General features: G+C 41.9%; 1 protein-coding gene across 2 annotated transcripts in view; it reads right to left on the reverse strand.

Annotated features, from left to right (window-relative positions):
* PPP2R2D (protein phosphatase 2 regulatory subunit Bdelta) overlaps positions 1 to 15771 on the reverse strand; it is a 275842-nt gene that overhangs the window by 92714 nt on the left and 167357 nt on the right. For both annotated transcript variants that reach the window (XM_078643482.1, XM_078643483.1), the window contains one exon: positions 2376 to 2488. In XM_078643482.1, coding sequence (XP_078499608.1) covers positions 2376 to 2488 — 113 coding nt within the window. The remainder of the gene's footprint in view (positions 1 to 2375; positions 2489 to 15771) is intronic.

Raw genomic sequence — 15771 nt, forward strand, 5'->3', positions numbered from 1 at the left:
GTTCATGAGGAGCTAGTTCCAGGTATTGGCAGCGATGTAGGAGAAGGTTCTTCTGCCTGTTCTACTTCTGCGGATGCAGGGGACCTCTGCCAGGGCGAGGTCGGCGGAGCGGAGTTTCCTCTTGGGTACGTGGAAGGATAATCTCTCGTTGAGGCATTTGGGTCCGGTGGTGTTGAGGAATTCGTAGGCGTGGGTGAGGAGTTTGAAGGTTGGTTCTAAAATAGGTGACCTTTAACTTGGTTAGGATGAATTCTAAAATTGACCAGTTAGTAGACAGTATGGAGTCCCTGTCCCAGGCACGTAAAAAGCAAACAGGATATGCCTGGATTTCAAATTTTGTTAATTTCAAATCTTAACCCTACAAATTAAGTTTATATGACACAATTATTTGGCAGCTGACATATGTGCGTAAATAAAAATAAAAAGTGGGTAAATGAGAAAAATCAAATCAAATTATTTTAGGGACATGGATGAAACCTGGATAAAGCAGAAAGGAGACAACTGGATGGGTGGTACTTGATTTCCCAACCTTGGCACTGGCTACATTTAAAATGCTAATGTCAAGTCAACACCTCCTTTAGGAACTTTCAGCTCCTGAAATTAAAATGAATATTAATTTTTTTTCCCCATTCATCTACACATCCTAGTGACAGCTTTAATACGAAAGAAATATTTTGTAAAGTTTAGGGAACCGATTACAATAACTGATTGGTTTTGTTGGCTAGGGGCTAACACTCCCTCTAAAACTAATCCTCAACTAGCGCAATTGTAACTGAAACTGCCTTTAAAACCACACACCAAAAAAGCAAACCATACTAGAAAACACCATATAGTAAAGTATAGAAGAAAGATCCTTGAGAAAATAGTGCTACTCTATGTGAAAAAAAGTTTAACTTGGTTGTAAGGCCCACTCAAAGCACATACGAAAAGACACACTAATGTGGCTAAGGTACAACAAGCTTTGACAATGCCAACAGTTCTCACCTTTTTAACTCAAGTGCCGAGCTCTTGGCTTTGCCAATGGTGGTCAAGTATAGGTTAAAAAAAAAAAAAGGTAAAACAAACCATTTAAAATGGAAGGAAAACAAATAAATCTTATGTACATTGAATTAATGGTTTTAAATTTTGATATACTTTTCGATCAGGAAACGTTTAAAAGGATTTAAAATATTTAGAAAGTGCGGGCCAAGGCTTAAATTACTTTCCACATAATTCAGCCATTTGCAGCTCTGTCGTAGTCCAGGGAGAGGATTTATAGGCCTACAGGAGAGGTTATCATGCCAACTACATCTTCTGGCTCAGACACCAGCTGAGTGAGTGCAGCAAGTGGACCTTCCCACAGTGCCTTAAAAGACGGACTGGCAAAAATGGTGCCATCATGCAATATGTGGTATGCAGGAGAAAAGAAAAGTCTGATTCCAGCCGTATCCCAGAAACCTTTCTGTTGCTGTGCTTTTCCAGATAAACTTTGAGGGAATTACACCTCTACAGGGGATGGGTTGAGGGATAGTGGGGGAGGCATATTTGGGGAAGGAGGGTCAGTGAAGGGGGGTTTGGTAATGTGAGGGGCAAGCAGTACACTAGGGAAAGAGCTAGACACACGTACTCTGAAGCTGTCCTGAATAAAAAAGTAGTTCTCTATATGTGAGCTGTGAAACAATACAATTCTTGCACTAAAAGAGGATTATAAATAAATTATCCACCAGTGAAGGCTCTAACACAAGAAGAGGCAAGTCATTGCGTAAGAAGTAAATGAGAGTGGCAAAGACAACCAACAGTAAGCCCACTATAAGTTTACAATAGGTCTTTCGCAGCCACATAGTGTGTGCTCTCTAGTAGGCTCGACCTAAAAGGAGAAAGGGGTTTTAGTTCGGTCATAATTGCCAGTCAAAGATTCAACTTAAATTTATTAAAAAATATTCTTGTCCCTCAAAGCTTCCTAAACAACTTTCACAACAAAAATATTTGGAAAAGAATGCGTAGATAACTTGAATTTCAATGGACAAATCCCAACACGCTGTCATGATAAAAATTTAGGGGGTGAAGAGTTCAAATCACTCTGGATTGAAGAGGAAGGAAATACTGTGGGATGTATTTGTGTGCCCCATATTTCACCTCCATTAACAATTTTCACAGCGCTAAGATGATGTTTATCTTATCTTTTCATGATCCTTTTTGAATCCTTGATTAGAACCTACTTAAATAGTTGATTATCAGACCTAAATATGAGTGGACAAATGACTGCAAGCGTTTCTGCAAAAGTTCTGTAAAAGCTTTAAGCAGCAGCAATAAAGTTATTTTGGGCAGTTTACTATTCTATGTGTTTCTGATGGTAACAAAATGATCAGTCACACAATAACCAAAGCAGATGTTACCCGTAGTGATGTAATCCGAAATGGATCTCGTAGTCTCCCTTCGTCATCTTTCAAATTATATCCTTCAGCTCTTTTATCCCGCTCACTTATTTTCCACAACTTTATAGTTTTATCTGGGAACAAAAATATAGTTTTACATTTCAGAAATGTATATTCAGAAAAGCATTCAGTCACAAGAATAAGTATTGCATTATTGTTGCATTTTCATTTTAATATGCAACTTGCTTAGCTTATAATTACAGAAAATAAAAATCAGCATATTACATTAAAATCACCAAAAAGTTGAAGATACGAATGAAAAAGAAAAATGTGCACCTTTTAACCCCTTGTATGCTCATGACGGCTCCCGGCCATCATGTGTCACGGTGGGCTTGTGCGTACGATGGCTGGGAGCCGTCCGAATCCCGCCGGCTGTTTATTTCTCCCGCACAGTGCGGGAAATAAACCAGCATCCAAGGGGTTAAAAAGGTAAAATTAGCAAATCAATCACTGTGGTACATACATAATACAGTACAAGGACCAAGGAGGTCTATAACCAGGTACTTCTACTCCTCGGAATCTATTTGCACACTGTAGATATAAAGATAATTGTGAATATTGTATTTAGTCATTTATTTTACCAGAATAGATGTGTTCGTTTGTGCTTTTTTCACAGAACTAATTCTTGAATGCGAACCAAGAAAACCTACTAATTCCAAATATAAATACTATTGGACTTGGCCCACTCTGCAGGATCACCCCCAAAACCTTGTCCCTTCACTCTCCTGTTCTTTTGAAGTCGTTTTTGTTGGCGTTAGGACTCTGCTCACTGTACCATAGCTATCCAATGCTAAAGTGCTTCTGCCCTCTCCCTTAAACATTGTAGAAATCACTTACATCCAATTGGCACGTTTTAGTAACGTCTAAGCCTCTAGTAAAATGGTATGGATTGTACCCAGGGCCTGTAAATGTAATACTAGTGGGTCAGCAGCACTGATTGTGCCACCCATTTAAGTAGCCCTTTTAAACATTGCAGCCTGTGTGTGTGGTTTTAGCCTGCTATTTCATCCTGGCAAAATGTGCCTAAACCATCCGTTTTAATACATATATGTCATCTCTATGGTAGGCCCTGAACAGCACAGAGGGCAGGGTGCAGAGTATTTAAAACGTTGGACATTTATTTGTAAGTTTTAGATGTCCTGGTAGAGAAAACATCAAGTTTGTTTTTCACTACTGCGACGTCTACCTCTCCCATTGGATAACATTGGGATACCTTATTACATTGAATAAGTAATAACTTTCAATTGGGAACTAGTAGGAATCACGAGATTGGAGTTTTAAGAATTTTAATTTAAAACCCTCTTTAAAGGTAAAGTCGGATTTTAAGTCGCAATTCTGAGAATTGCACGTTTAGAAAGTTGCCATTTTGTTGTCTTAACCATTTATTGATAGCAGCCTGCATCTGGGTCACAATACTTGGTGTATTGCTTCCAGACAGTGAGACAAAGGGGAAATGGGTGTTGGCAGGATAAGCCATCTTTGATTTGAATCGGGGTGGAGCGGTCACATACCACACTTGCACATCAGAAAGACTCTGCCACAGCACACTCTCAAAGGGTTTCACGCTAGTGTTTTTTGCCCCAGACGATGCAGGACTTCACAGCCCTTCTCAATCACCCCTGCGTAGCGCATCATTGGTGCAGGAACTCCCAACGCTTTGCATCCAGGATTTAAAGTACTTTGTTCACTGGCCCCTTAATTCAAGCTGCCCTCCATCACGGTTGGCCTGAACTTGTGGCTTTGGCCCAGTCCGGTGAGACTAGATATCCCCAGTTGGCACTTTGTGCTTTTAAGCGTTACTTTTGCCTAAACTTTAAAATTGCACATCTCCCATTCTACTAATGGGATTTTTGTGGTTTGGTGCCAAATAATTAGGCTGTGGGGTTTTAGGTTTAAACCTATAATAACTGATAAAACCCCACTGAAAGAAAAATAGCCCTCACCGGTGAAAAAATATAAACACTGAAAAAACACCTGCACAACCACAAACTAAATGCCATTCAAAGAAAGGAAAAATAAAGTGAAAGTCATTTTGTTCTTACTGAAGGGGTCAATAAAATGTAACTTTGTTATACAAGCTAGCAGTAAGAAAGACTTGCTAACATTATTCTGCTTGAGTTTTGTTCTTTAGGGATGCCACTAAAATATTGTTTCTTCTTCCTTTTACTTCTTTCAGTTTTATGGCCTTTGGTCTAAAGATGCAGGGTTTAGTTTCACATTTTAGGTTTAGTTTAATTATTTTATAAACTGTAGAGAATCAGGACAAATCAAACTCTCATTTGATATTTTGGCTGCATTTGATTCCTTCACTGATAGGTAAAATGGCCAGTTTCATAAAAATCTTTCCTAATATGTGTCATCACATTTGCCCACAGAGAATGGGTAAAAACCCTTAATACATCAGACCATAGTTTCTGGTGGGTCAGTATTGATAGTAGGTGAATTGCCAACACCTCAGGCTTTAAACATTAAATCTAAGGTATAGTGACAAGTATATATATCACCAAGCATCGGGGATAGTGATGAAAACGTGACACCAGACTTTTGGAAAACATGGAACGCAGTCTCACTTGTTATGCTCTGCAAAAAAGGTTCTTTCCAAGTTCAACAAAGATTGGAGTGATATTATTTGTATTTGTAGTAATTCAGCTACGTATATAAAAAATCTGTTTGATGACCTGTCAAAATTGATACCCGAGCTATAGTGATTGCCTGTAGGAGATCCTTGCCACTTGTTAGATGGTATGCTGAAAGCATATTTACAATCTTCAGAGTTAATGAGGGATGCTATTGACCTTTTAGTCCATTCTGGTGCACTGTTTTCTTATGCCCAGGAACTAAAACGCAAATATTTATCATTTCGTGTTTTATGTGGCATCAAAGAAAGAGTCATCCAAACTGTGCCCCTTATCTGACGGTTCTCAGCCCAAGGGGCTATGAATGCTGAAAGGGCCTTTTGCACAGAAGTTTACATGGGAAGGAAAGCGCGAGCGCACATGACCAAAGACTCACTGAAGAATTATTGTATGGTGTACTACAATAAGATTAATTTGCAAAAATCACTTTGGACCTCATATACACTATACGTACACTGTCTATATAATATGTTCTTTCAGCGCAGAAAGCAAGCAATGATAAAAGCAAAACATTCTATAAACACCGGAAAAACACTTTTTCTGTTGTTTTTAGTGGCGTGAAAATGTGTAACCACTGATAACTGTTTTTTAAGATATTGAAAACACTGAAAAAACCCCACCAGAATTTACCAAAAATAGAAACTGAAAACAGGACAGCCTACAAATAATATATGAACTGTTACTCTATTTTTTTTCTTAATTGGGATGGGATTTTTCTTGTGTTGTGATTTTGCTTCATTACTGTTTACATGCCACAAATATTTTACACATTGTCTCCAAGTAAAGCCCAACTGCTTTTGTGCCAGGCTACCAGAGGATTAAGCACAGGTAATTTGGGGTTTGTTTGCATTTCACCCTGGTAAGAACAGATGTTGCTCTTGGAGTAGGGTTTCACCCCCCTCAACCAGTAACCCACTTTCCTACAAATACATTCTCCAAATAGGTACAGCGTGCTCGGATACTTTTCTAATATTTGAACAGGTCCGCGATTCATGACAATCACTAGTCATGGCTCATCAGTAACTAGGTGGGAGATATCAACCCAAGGAACAGAAGGAAACAGAAAAATGGCTACTTTCAACAGTAGTTGTGCAGCTTTATCTGTCACAGATTAACATGCTTTGGACATTCCGAAATCCATTGCTTATGCTGAGATATACCATCTCAGTATTCCACATATTTAAAACATGGGAGTCTAAAAAAGAAAAAATCATTTAACAGGACATTAGCATGACACCCAATGTAAATGAAACTTTCACTTTAGATATATTTCCATGACATTCCATATAGTGAGATCTTCATGAATAGTTCCAGTTTATTGCTACAGAGAAGCAAGTGAAGAGGATGCAGGAGCAAACAACTCTTTGAATAGTTTGCCCTTAACTCCTTCTTGGCTTGCTTGAGCAATATTCAATGAACATATGTTGGGAACAGTCTTATAGCCTTATCAATATCAGATGAACTATCTCTAATAGTTTGTGCTTTTTAGTATAATGGGAGTATCCTGATTGCAACCGATAGCATCCAATTGGCAGAGTGAAATCCATTTTTATGTCCCGGTCTTTGCTATTAATTATTTATTTTGTCTCCTTGGGCCTACCTATGTGTTATTTTTCTTTTGTGTCCACCAGACCAGTGTTGTCGTGGGGGGGGGGGGGGGGGGGGGGGGGCTAGGTGTTCCTTAATCCTGTAAACCCATTTTGTGAGGCCTAGTCGCCCTCGTGAAAATCCTACAGGCTGTTAAAACCTAGGATGGCGGCCTGCAACTGACATAACAGTCATCTCAGCAATGCTGACCCATTGGTTTGAATGTAGAAGGTTCTGGAACCCTCCAGCATGTTCCGTTGACCAGGGTCCAGCATATAAATAGGCGTGTTCAAGGACGGCCGTTGGTGAGGTGAAGAAGTTGTTGGGTTGGAGAGGGAGCGTCTAGGAGTGAGGCAGGAGTGTGAGGAGGAGGCGCAGTGGTTAGAACGCGACTGTCCCACGGGTCATCTGTTTGGCACTGACGTGACCCCTGCCTGTTGACCAAGCCCTGGGTCGTCTCACCTGGAGGAAACTTTAGAGCCTGCAGCGAAATACTGAATAAGAATTAACCTACTTAAGTAGTGGGATAACAGTGAGAAACACGACTGGAAAGACGCCGAAGTACTGACCCAACCAACGACGTAACTGACTAGAGGAATACCAATTTTCGTCCATTAGAAACAAAGAAAGTACTGAAGAGATCGGCGGCCCGCCGATATCCTACCGTGGTGTGAGGAGTCGCCCGAGCTGACTGGAGGGCGTAGTGGGTCCCAGAGTGGTCGGGACACTGGAGGAGACCGGAGGTTCCCCGTCGATGCCAACAACATCATCCAGAGGTTAGCGCTGTGCCCGAAGACCCCCGCGGTGTGACGACTTCCGAGGAGGAGGAGAGCTGCCAGAGAGGCCGGACCTGGGCGGAGTTTCCCCGACACGCGTCGACAGGGGAGGAGACGCGGAAGTGCTGTGAGGAGCGCCCGAAGGCCAGCTGTCTGAGGTATCGGAGCAGGGGTAGAGACTTCCTCTGAGTAGCGCGACCGGAGCGGACTCTTATCCGGACTGCCAGCGCTCAACCGAATAAAGTAAGCAGGGAGTTGAGCGGTGGGCGGGAACGAACGACCAGCGGCAACCAGGGCATAGACTGAGGGAAGGAGCGGCAGACATTCCCCCCTCGTTGACTGAAACCCCTAGAACTGGGTGCCTCGGACTGAGCCGGGGGTTCTAAGTTGATACCTGGGGGAGGTGGAAATCATCCTGGAGATGTGTAGACTGCCGTAACACCTCCAAAGCCCTCTAGTGAAGTGACAGAGCATTTAGGCCTGTAGCGAGTGTTCTTCCTGAAGGGGAGGGAGACAGCCGGTGCTTATGTAAACCTAATTGGGGTCCGAGAAGATCGGCTGCAATAAGCTAAACTCAAGAAGAAGGGTTTTTGGTAACCAACCGTCTCATTGAATGAACCGTGATATTGAACCGGTTATCTCTCTCTATTTATTCAGCTGTGTGTATGGAACCAGCCAGTATAGAGTTATGGAGAGGCGAACTAAGGAAATTGTCATATCTAGCCAGTGTTGACCCTGTGAACTGGGGAATAAGGTACCGTTCTAACACAGCAAAAAGTGAAGTGGTTCTGTAAAGCCTTAATTGGTACCGTGATATCTTTTTTTTTTTTTTTTAAAGTCACAGGAAGTTGTGTATTTATGAATTCCTTTCTTTACAGGAGGAGAAGAGAATACGCAATTGATGGACTGTAATATGAACTGTAATTGTAATAAGTGCACATCCAAAAGTAACCGCATTGAATTTGAATATTGCGAATAGTGTGAGGTGCAATTTCACAAAATCTTTTATAAAAGGAACTCGTATTTTTCTAAATTGGTGTGGTGTCCTTATTTTTAGTGGTAAGACATTGGGTTACTGTGAGTGAGTTTGTAAGCACTACACAATTGTCTTGGAGATTAGCTGTTTCCACTCTGTGCCAAGCTACCCTATGTAGTCTAGATTCCCTAGGTCTAACAGATAGCATTTGCCCTTTTCTGCCACCCATAAGAAATTAAAACAAGTAAGACTTTTTAGTATACAGACCATAAACAACTGTAGATTTTTCAATGAGCATTCAAGCTTCAATAGTTTGCTTTCATACAAAAATGAAACAAACTTAAGGAGAAATGTAAGATTTCTTCTAATAGTTCTTGAATTTTAAATGGCAGTAATTTGATAATCCTTCTTACAGAGGATATTAGTAACAGAGGATATTAGTAATAAAGTAATTAAACTTCAAGTTATTTTTATTAAGTATACACTTATGCTTTGGGTAGAGTTGGAGAGACTGGAAAAGGGAGGAGCAACTGGGGGACATGGCAACTTAGTTAAAAAAGTACTTAAGCCCAATTCAACAGCTAAGCCTCTAATGGGTGTCATCATCTTACTGAGCTCTCAAACAAGCATTTACAATGCAACGGTCTCGGCATTATTAATAACTTGTGATAATTATGTCCTGTAAAGCGCCCCGACAACCCCATGGGCTTTGTCTGCGCTTTGCCTCTGCTTCTAATCAAACAGCAATGTCTACCTCATCTGTATTGTAATATATGCGATTCCCGATTGTTCGTATAACTTGTGATAAACAGGTACTGTAAAGCGCTCTGATACCCCCGTGGGTCATGTCCGCGCTATATAAAACTTTATAAATAAATAAATAAATAAAGGTAGAGCTATTGGCATTGCTCAGGACTTTTTTTTTTTAAATCATAAATAAATGGCATTGTCATTAACATTGTCAATAGCTTAATCGTTAAATAAATGGCATTATCATTTACAATGCCAATAGCTTAATCCAGGGGTGGGGAATTCATATCGCCCGACGCCCGAGACATGTTGATTTCTGTCAGGGGCAAGAAGATTTAATGTCTATTTTGTCCTACGGACAACTAGACATTAAATCAAAATAAACGGGCATTTCCCTACTTGGCCCCGCACCTACAGCTATTGGCTCCGTGAGTGGCCCGAGGTTCTCTGTCAGATGCTACAACCAGTAGCAGAAGAGAAGTTGCATCTGTAGGCAAGCATAGCTCTTATGTATTACATGTGTGCACAAGAACAATGGTCTGCCTAAGACTGCTCCACAAGTCACTCTCACTTGATTTAATAATGCCGCAGTATGCGTGATGGCACGGGATGCAGATTACAGAACGTCAATTTATTTTCCTTGCAGTTGGGATTTAAAAAACACGCTTTAGTGTTTTCCTAGCAGCTAATGTCTGCATAACTAGTGCTGAAAAGTGGACACTTTTGCTCGGCAAGCACTAGAAGTAGGGGAAAGAGGCAGTAGAAGGAGACTAACACTGGGATGAGCAAGGAGAGGGGTCTTTGAGAGCGTAAGGTCTGCATGTTTCTAATTGCCACAATTCTACAAGAAGGAACTCCATAGTAAAGCTAGTTTAACTTGTGTTAGGTTCTACGAAGAATGCAATATAAAATGAGCTGAGACACGGTAAATCCTTGTTTCCATCCGTTTTGTTGTCTGTTTTCTCTTTTTCCTTTGGTGCAGTTGTCCAAACAAATCTGAAGTGTGGTGACGATTTCTCATGCAGGATAGTGAGTTTGTATTTACAAGGCTTATCTATTGGTGTGCCCAGAAGCAGTCCTGCATGGGTAGCACTGGAGGGCAGTCTCATCTGGCGTGCGCGGTCCCGTTTGGGTCAGATTCTCTCCTGTTCTGGCCATGGCGGCTCTGCTGGGGTTGGAGCAGTCGGCTGAGGCTGTGCTAAAGAGGGCAGTGGAGTTGGTTGGTTCTCTAAGTGTCAAGAGACCCTGATTGGCCGCCGGGAGGGCATAGACCTTGTCGTTCAGGTGCTGAAAGGTGAGCTTGTGTTCGGGAGAGGCGCTGGCAAGTTTTCAGTGGGATTAGGCGTTACAGTTTCATTTTTTCAGGGTATTTAAATTTGACGTCTTATTTTATGTGCGAAATTTAAGAGTTATGCTTTTGGCTCTTTTACTGACACACAGCCCAGCACTTTGAAGGCCTTTTCTGTGATGCTGTGCTCAAGGCTGCCGATTTTTCATTGCCTATGTGTGGCATTTCTGTGTTTATGAGTGACATTCTACTGTCAAATATTGGACACCTCGAGTGACATTTTATTGTGAAAAAACAGAACAACGAAGACATGCAAAGAAATGCATATTAGAGATTACCCCTTTTGAGCTATGTGAACTGCTACAAAACCCTTGAATTGGACGATCTAGCCTACTGGGCATATTTATGAAAAGAAAAAAAGTAAGGAATTTAAGGCTGTCTGATTGGGAAACCAATACTATATTGGTCTAATATTACATATTGGGATTGAATATAGTCTACAAATAACCAATATATGAATATGTTCGATTTAATTCTCAAAAATAATTTGCCATGTAAAGGGTTAGGGCAGCATATTCTTTTCAGATCTAATTAGTATGTATCTTCAATGGTCTGAAAGAGTACTTTAAAAAAAGCAGTAATGTTTAATATAGTGCTTCAACCTACCTTCCTGCCATTTCTAAGCACTAACAAAAAAACACATAGCTGCACTCTAAAAGAAAATCATTGCTCGAAACTGCATCATTTAATAATATATTATGCATTAGAGTAAAATCGACATACTTCCAAGTCAACACAAGTAATTTTCCCAACAGTAATACTGTCTCCATTTTTCTCCATGCTTGCTGGAAAATGAACTACAAAGCCAGCAGTGAGACCTTTTCATAAAATCCCACCACATTAGGTGGAATTCTCTTCCCACTTCCACCCTGGACACAGATTTTGTTCGATCTTTGAAATGAGCAAATACTTGGCCATGTCCATGATGAGAATGGACTGTGGAAAGATTTGTGAATACTCCCAAATGCATTATTCTGTGGGTGTGCACAAACTTCCCAGGACTTTCCGACCCTGAAGCACCCTCTTCTCACACCTCAGAAAATATTTATTCACAAGAAAAGGTAGGTGTAAGTGAATCTTTTACAAGTGCACTTCTGCACTTTGAGCCTAACAAACTGAAACGCTGTGCTAGTTGCGAACCTAAGTTGAAATAAGCATTAGCAAATAAGAGATCCTAAACAGCCAAAGAGGCTAGGGGTGTCCAACATGTGCCAAGGAGAGCCAAACCCATAATAGATTTTTACGATTATCACATAAAATAAACAAATAACATTTTAATCTCATTGAAAGTAATTTGAATAGTCAGTGGTAATTTTGAAAGTCTGGCCATGGATTCTGACCTGCCCTCATGGACCTGTACTGGACATCATTGCCACCTAATCTTAAACTTCCTTGGAAACTTTCCCCTTCTGCAAGATACAGTTGTATTTCATATCAATTTGTATTATATCCTTCCTTAGAATAGAAAACAAGTGGATTCTTTCAGGCTCTTCTGGAAAACCATGGATATCTTTGCGGGCAGTATCTCTGCTCCAGTCTGGGCCAAGTTAGGCCCATGTGATGCTAACATTTACGGTTAGGCACTGCCTGTCAATAGGAAGTGCTTGGGTCTATTTAAAGGGGGTTTATTTATGTCTGCGCAGGGGGGTATGTCTCTAGCGGAGTTGTCCTGCTTGGGGTTGTGTGTCTGTCCATTAAGTGATGTACGAGTCTATGTATCTATAGTGTAGCTATGTGTCTGCAGTGGCGTTGTTTGAGTGTGTGGAGTGGGTGTGTTTGTCTGTCCCGTGAGTGTCTTTCCAGTTGGGTTGTGTATGTGCAGTGAGCATGTCAGTATGGCAAGATGAACGGGGAAGAACAAATTAGGCTGGAAGCTGGCCAGATGTTTTGTGGCAGACAACACCTCCCCAACTGCACAGAATTTTTCATCCATTTATATTTTTACTGCAACACTGAGGTACTCCACTTTATTTTTGACCGAATAGCAAGCAACCCGAATATTTTTTACAAAATATTGAGGGTCAAAATTTGGTAAATTAAGATTTACTATTTTTAATTCCAGACTCTATATTTTGGTCCTCAGTATTTTGGAAGCATGATGTTTCTGTAGTAGATATTTCCACATACAACCAATATGGATGGATGTGCAAATATGCTGCAACTTGCGTTTTGGACCATTATAACCAAACTACCAGACCTGAAGGCCGGTTATTCAAGATCCTTTCAAGATGATACGGAGGAAGCTTTTCACAACTTAAAAGAATGTCTTAGAGCAGTCGCAACTTGGATGGATGCAAATCGTTTAAAACAAAATTCTGACAAAATAAATGTTTTTTACCGAAATGAACCCCGCCAACTTCTATCGGGTGGTGGCCTGCCCACCTGTCCTAATCATACCACGTCTGCTAAAAATGTGTGCATCATCTTTGACTCCACCCTCTCTTTTACGTCGGAAATTAAACATATTTCGTCTGTCTGCCTTATAAAGATGAAAATGATAAAGAAGTTTATTGATCTGGTTCCTGAAGAGACTAGGTGTACAGTAGTTCATTCTTTAATAAAGTCCCATCTGGACTACTTTAACAGTCTCTACCTTGGTCTTCCTTCATATTTGATAAACAGATTTCAGCTAATTCGAAATGTAAATGTAAATGTACAGGAATTTATATAGCGCAAAATCACCGAGCGGTTTCTAAGCGCTTGCTTAGGGAACCCGTCCTGGTATTCCCCTGTGAGATAACCCCAGCAGGGTATCCGCAAGGTGATAGTCAGGCATCCCGCCGCGAGGGGACGTTGTGGAGATTAAGCAAGCTATTGCCCAGAGTCGCAGAGTGTGAACCCGTGAATCGAGTAGGCACCGGAGCGAGAATTGTCGAGTCCATGGACATTTTTTTTTAGGATTCAAGACCCAGCCGAGCCGGGAATTGAACCCTGGTCCCGGGCTGACCTCTGTTTCCAGGTCTGCCTCCTCTAACCAGTGAGCCACACTTCTCCACAGGAAATGGAGTGGCAGAACTAACTAGGAGAGTGCCGAGGCGCCATCATATCGCTCCATTGCACTGGGATGCTACCTTCGATGCAGCTGAGCACTTAAACAAGGATCATTTGATTAATTTATTAAATATCATTTATTGTTGTGTTTCAGCACATAATGGAGAATATCGCTTTTCTCAGCAATAAAGTCAAGATTTCCTTCAATATTTTTACAAATCCTTTATATTACTGGTCAGTTTTATTAACACAAAAATCCATTAATGACTGTGTCATCACACATAATTGATTTGGGAATAGGTGGGACAAGTTGATTGTCTTACAGGACAGGTAGATTTATGTTGCATTTTGTCCCATGGACAAGTAGATTTTTTAGAAATTTCCACACCCCTGTTAATCGCTCGCAAATGCATGACCTATTGCATTTACACCCACACAAAGCCACCCACACACACACATACAGAGCCACCCACACAGAGCCACCCACACAGTCATTCACACAGAGCCACCTACACATGGATATTAAACATTTGAAAGCCATGTTCCTTCTGCCTTGAAACACCCTCATAACTGCTGGTGACGTCACACGACGAAGGGTGTAGTTAGACGGTAAGGAGTCTCTGTTGAAGACCACAAAAACAACATTGGACACCACACAAGCAACTTTTATTTATGTTTCCTAATCCAGTGGACAGTCTTAAAATCACTGCCGAGTTTGTTTCACTGTTCGTAAGAGGAGCCAAGAGAAGCAAAATAATTTTTAATTTTTAATAATGTACAGCGTCCCTCTACTGAATAAAGGGTTGCTGTAGAGAACAGCAACAGAGGAGGAAGGTAGTGAGAGGCGAGTTAGGAGGAACCAACGAGGAGAAAGAAGGGAGGTGGAGAGGTGAGGCTGCGAATAAATGTTAGGCAAATTGAGAGATTACCTTGTGAGAGAGGTGGGGTACACAGATAAGAGTGAGTGACGTGAGGAAGAGAGGAATGAGATGGAGATGAAGGGGGTGGGGTGGGGAGTGAAAGAGTGGGACTAGAAGGACGGGGAGAGGCGAGAAAGTGAGATGAAAAGAGGCGAGTTAAAGGAAAAGATGAGGTTGAGAGAGAGGTGAGGCAGTGAGATGGGAACAGTGCGGTGAGGTGCAAAGAGAACAGTGACACAGTAAGGTCATGATAGTGAGTGACAGAGGTCAGGTACATAGAAGTGTACCTGCGAGAGGTCAACGGTGCTGAAGAGATGTGAGAAAGCCAGAGGCGCGATGGGAGTGGGTACATCAAGATATAGTGGGCGTGAGTTAGAAGACCTGAGGCAACCTAAGGACAGAGGTGTGAGACAGGTCGGTGAGGCAGAGATGGGGGCTAGAGGGTGGTACAGAGAGGGGACACTCAAAGGTAGATAGAGAAGAGCTGCAATTTATTTATTGTGAGATCGAGAGATAAGGTAATACAATATCGAGAGGTAGAAAGATGAGAGCCAAGGTAGAAGGAGATGATGTGAAGAGTAAGTTAGTGGAGGTAGACAGAGATAAGTAAACATTAGTGAGGGTAGGTAGAGGAAGATGGCGGAGAAAGAGGTGTCGAAAGGGGGAGATACGTAGGGGGTTTGGAAGAAAATAAGAGGCACAGAGGCAAAGGAGAGAGAGTGGTGAGGTAAAGTAAGGATAAGTAGAAAGAGCGAGAGTCAGGGTAGAGGTACGCAGAAAGAGGTTGAGCTAAAGAGAAGGGGGAAGAACCAGAGATCACTTTATCGGTGGTGGGAGGTTGGGAGTGGGCTCTTGGAAAGTGGGAGGCCTGTGCCCAGGCTTAAAAAGCCTGTACTAACTGCTTCCGTCTACGTGGAAAGCGCAAAAGTTCTAAAAATGTACAAAGCTGAATCCGACACTGAAACAAGGCCCTGTCATAAAAGGGCAAGAGAGAGGTCTGCAGACGTCCAGTGTGGCGGAAAGGGCGGTCGCGGACCCCTGGCGCTATCAAAACAGACCCCAGACTTGAACTGGGAAAGCAGCAGCGGGGCTTTGGCGTTTGAACCTCGGCCTGACATTTCGGCGGTTCGTGCATTGTACCCCGTGTAAAGCGCTTTCCGGTGCATTTAGCCGGCAGCACCCCAAGAGGGGCCAGGCCTCTCTGAGGGCACTTACAGCGGGAGGGATTTACTGCATGGGAGCAAGGCTTCCACACAAGCGCCGCATTCTTGTGCGGTGCCACAATGCCAAGATGCGGAGGGGCTCTCTCGACGAACACAAACTTGTATTCAAGCACACAGTTCGCTAATTAGCAGCAGCTCTTTGAGCGAAAA

This window comes from Lissotriton helveticus, chromosome 5_1 (genome assembly GCF_964261635.1).
Source record: "Lissotriton helveticus chromosome 5_1, aLisHel1.1, whole genome shotgun sequence".
In the NCBI taxonomy this organism is placed as follows: Eukaryota; Metazoa; Chordata; class Amphibia; order Caudata; family Salamandridae; genus Lissotriton; species Lissotriton helveticus.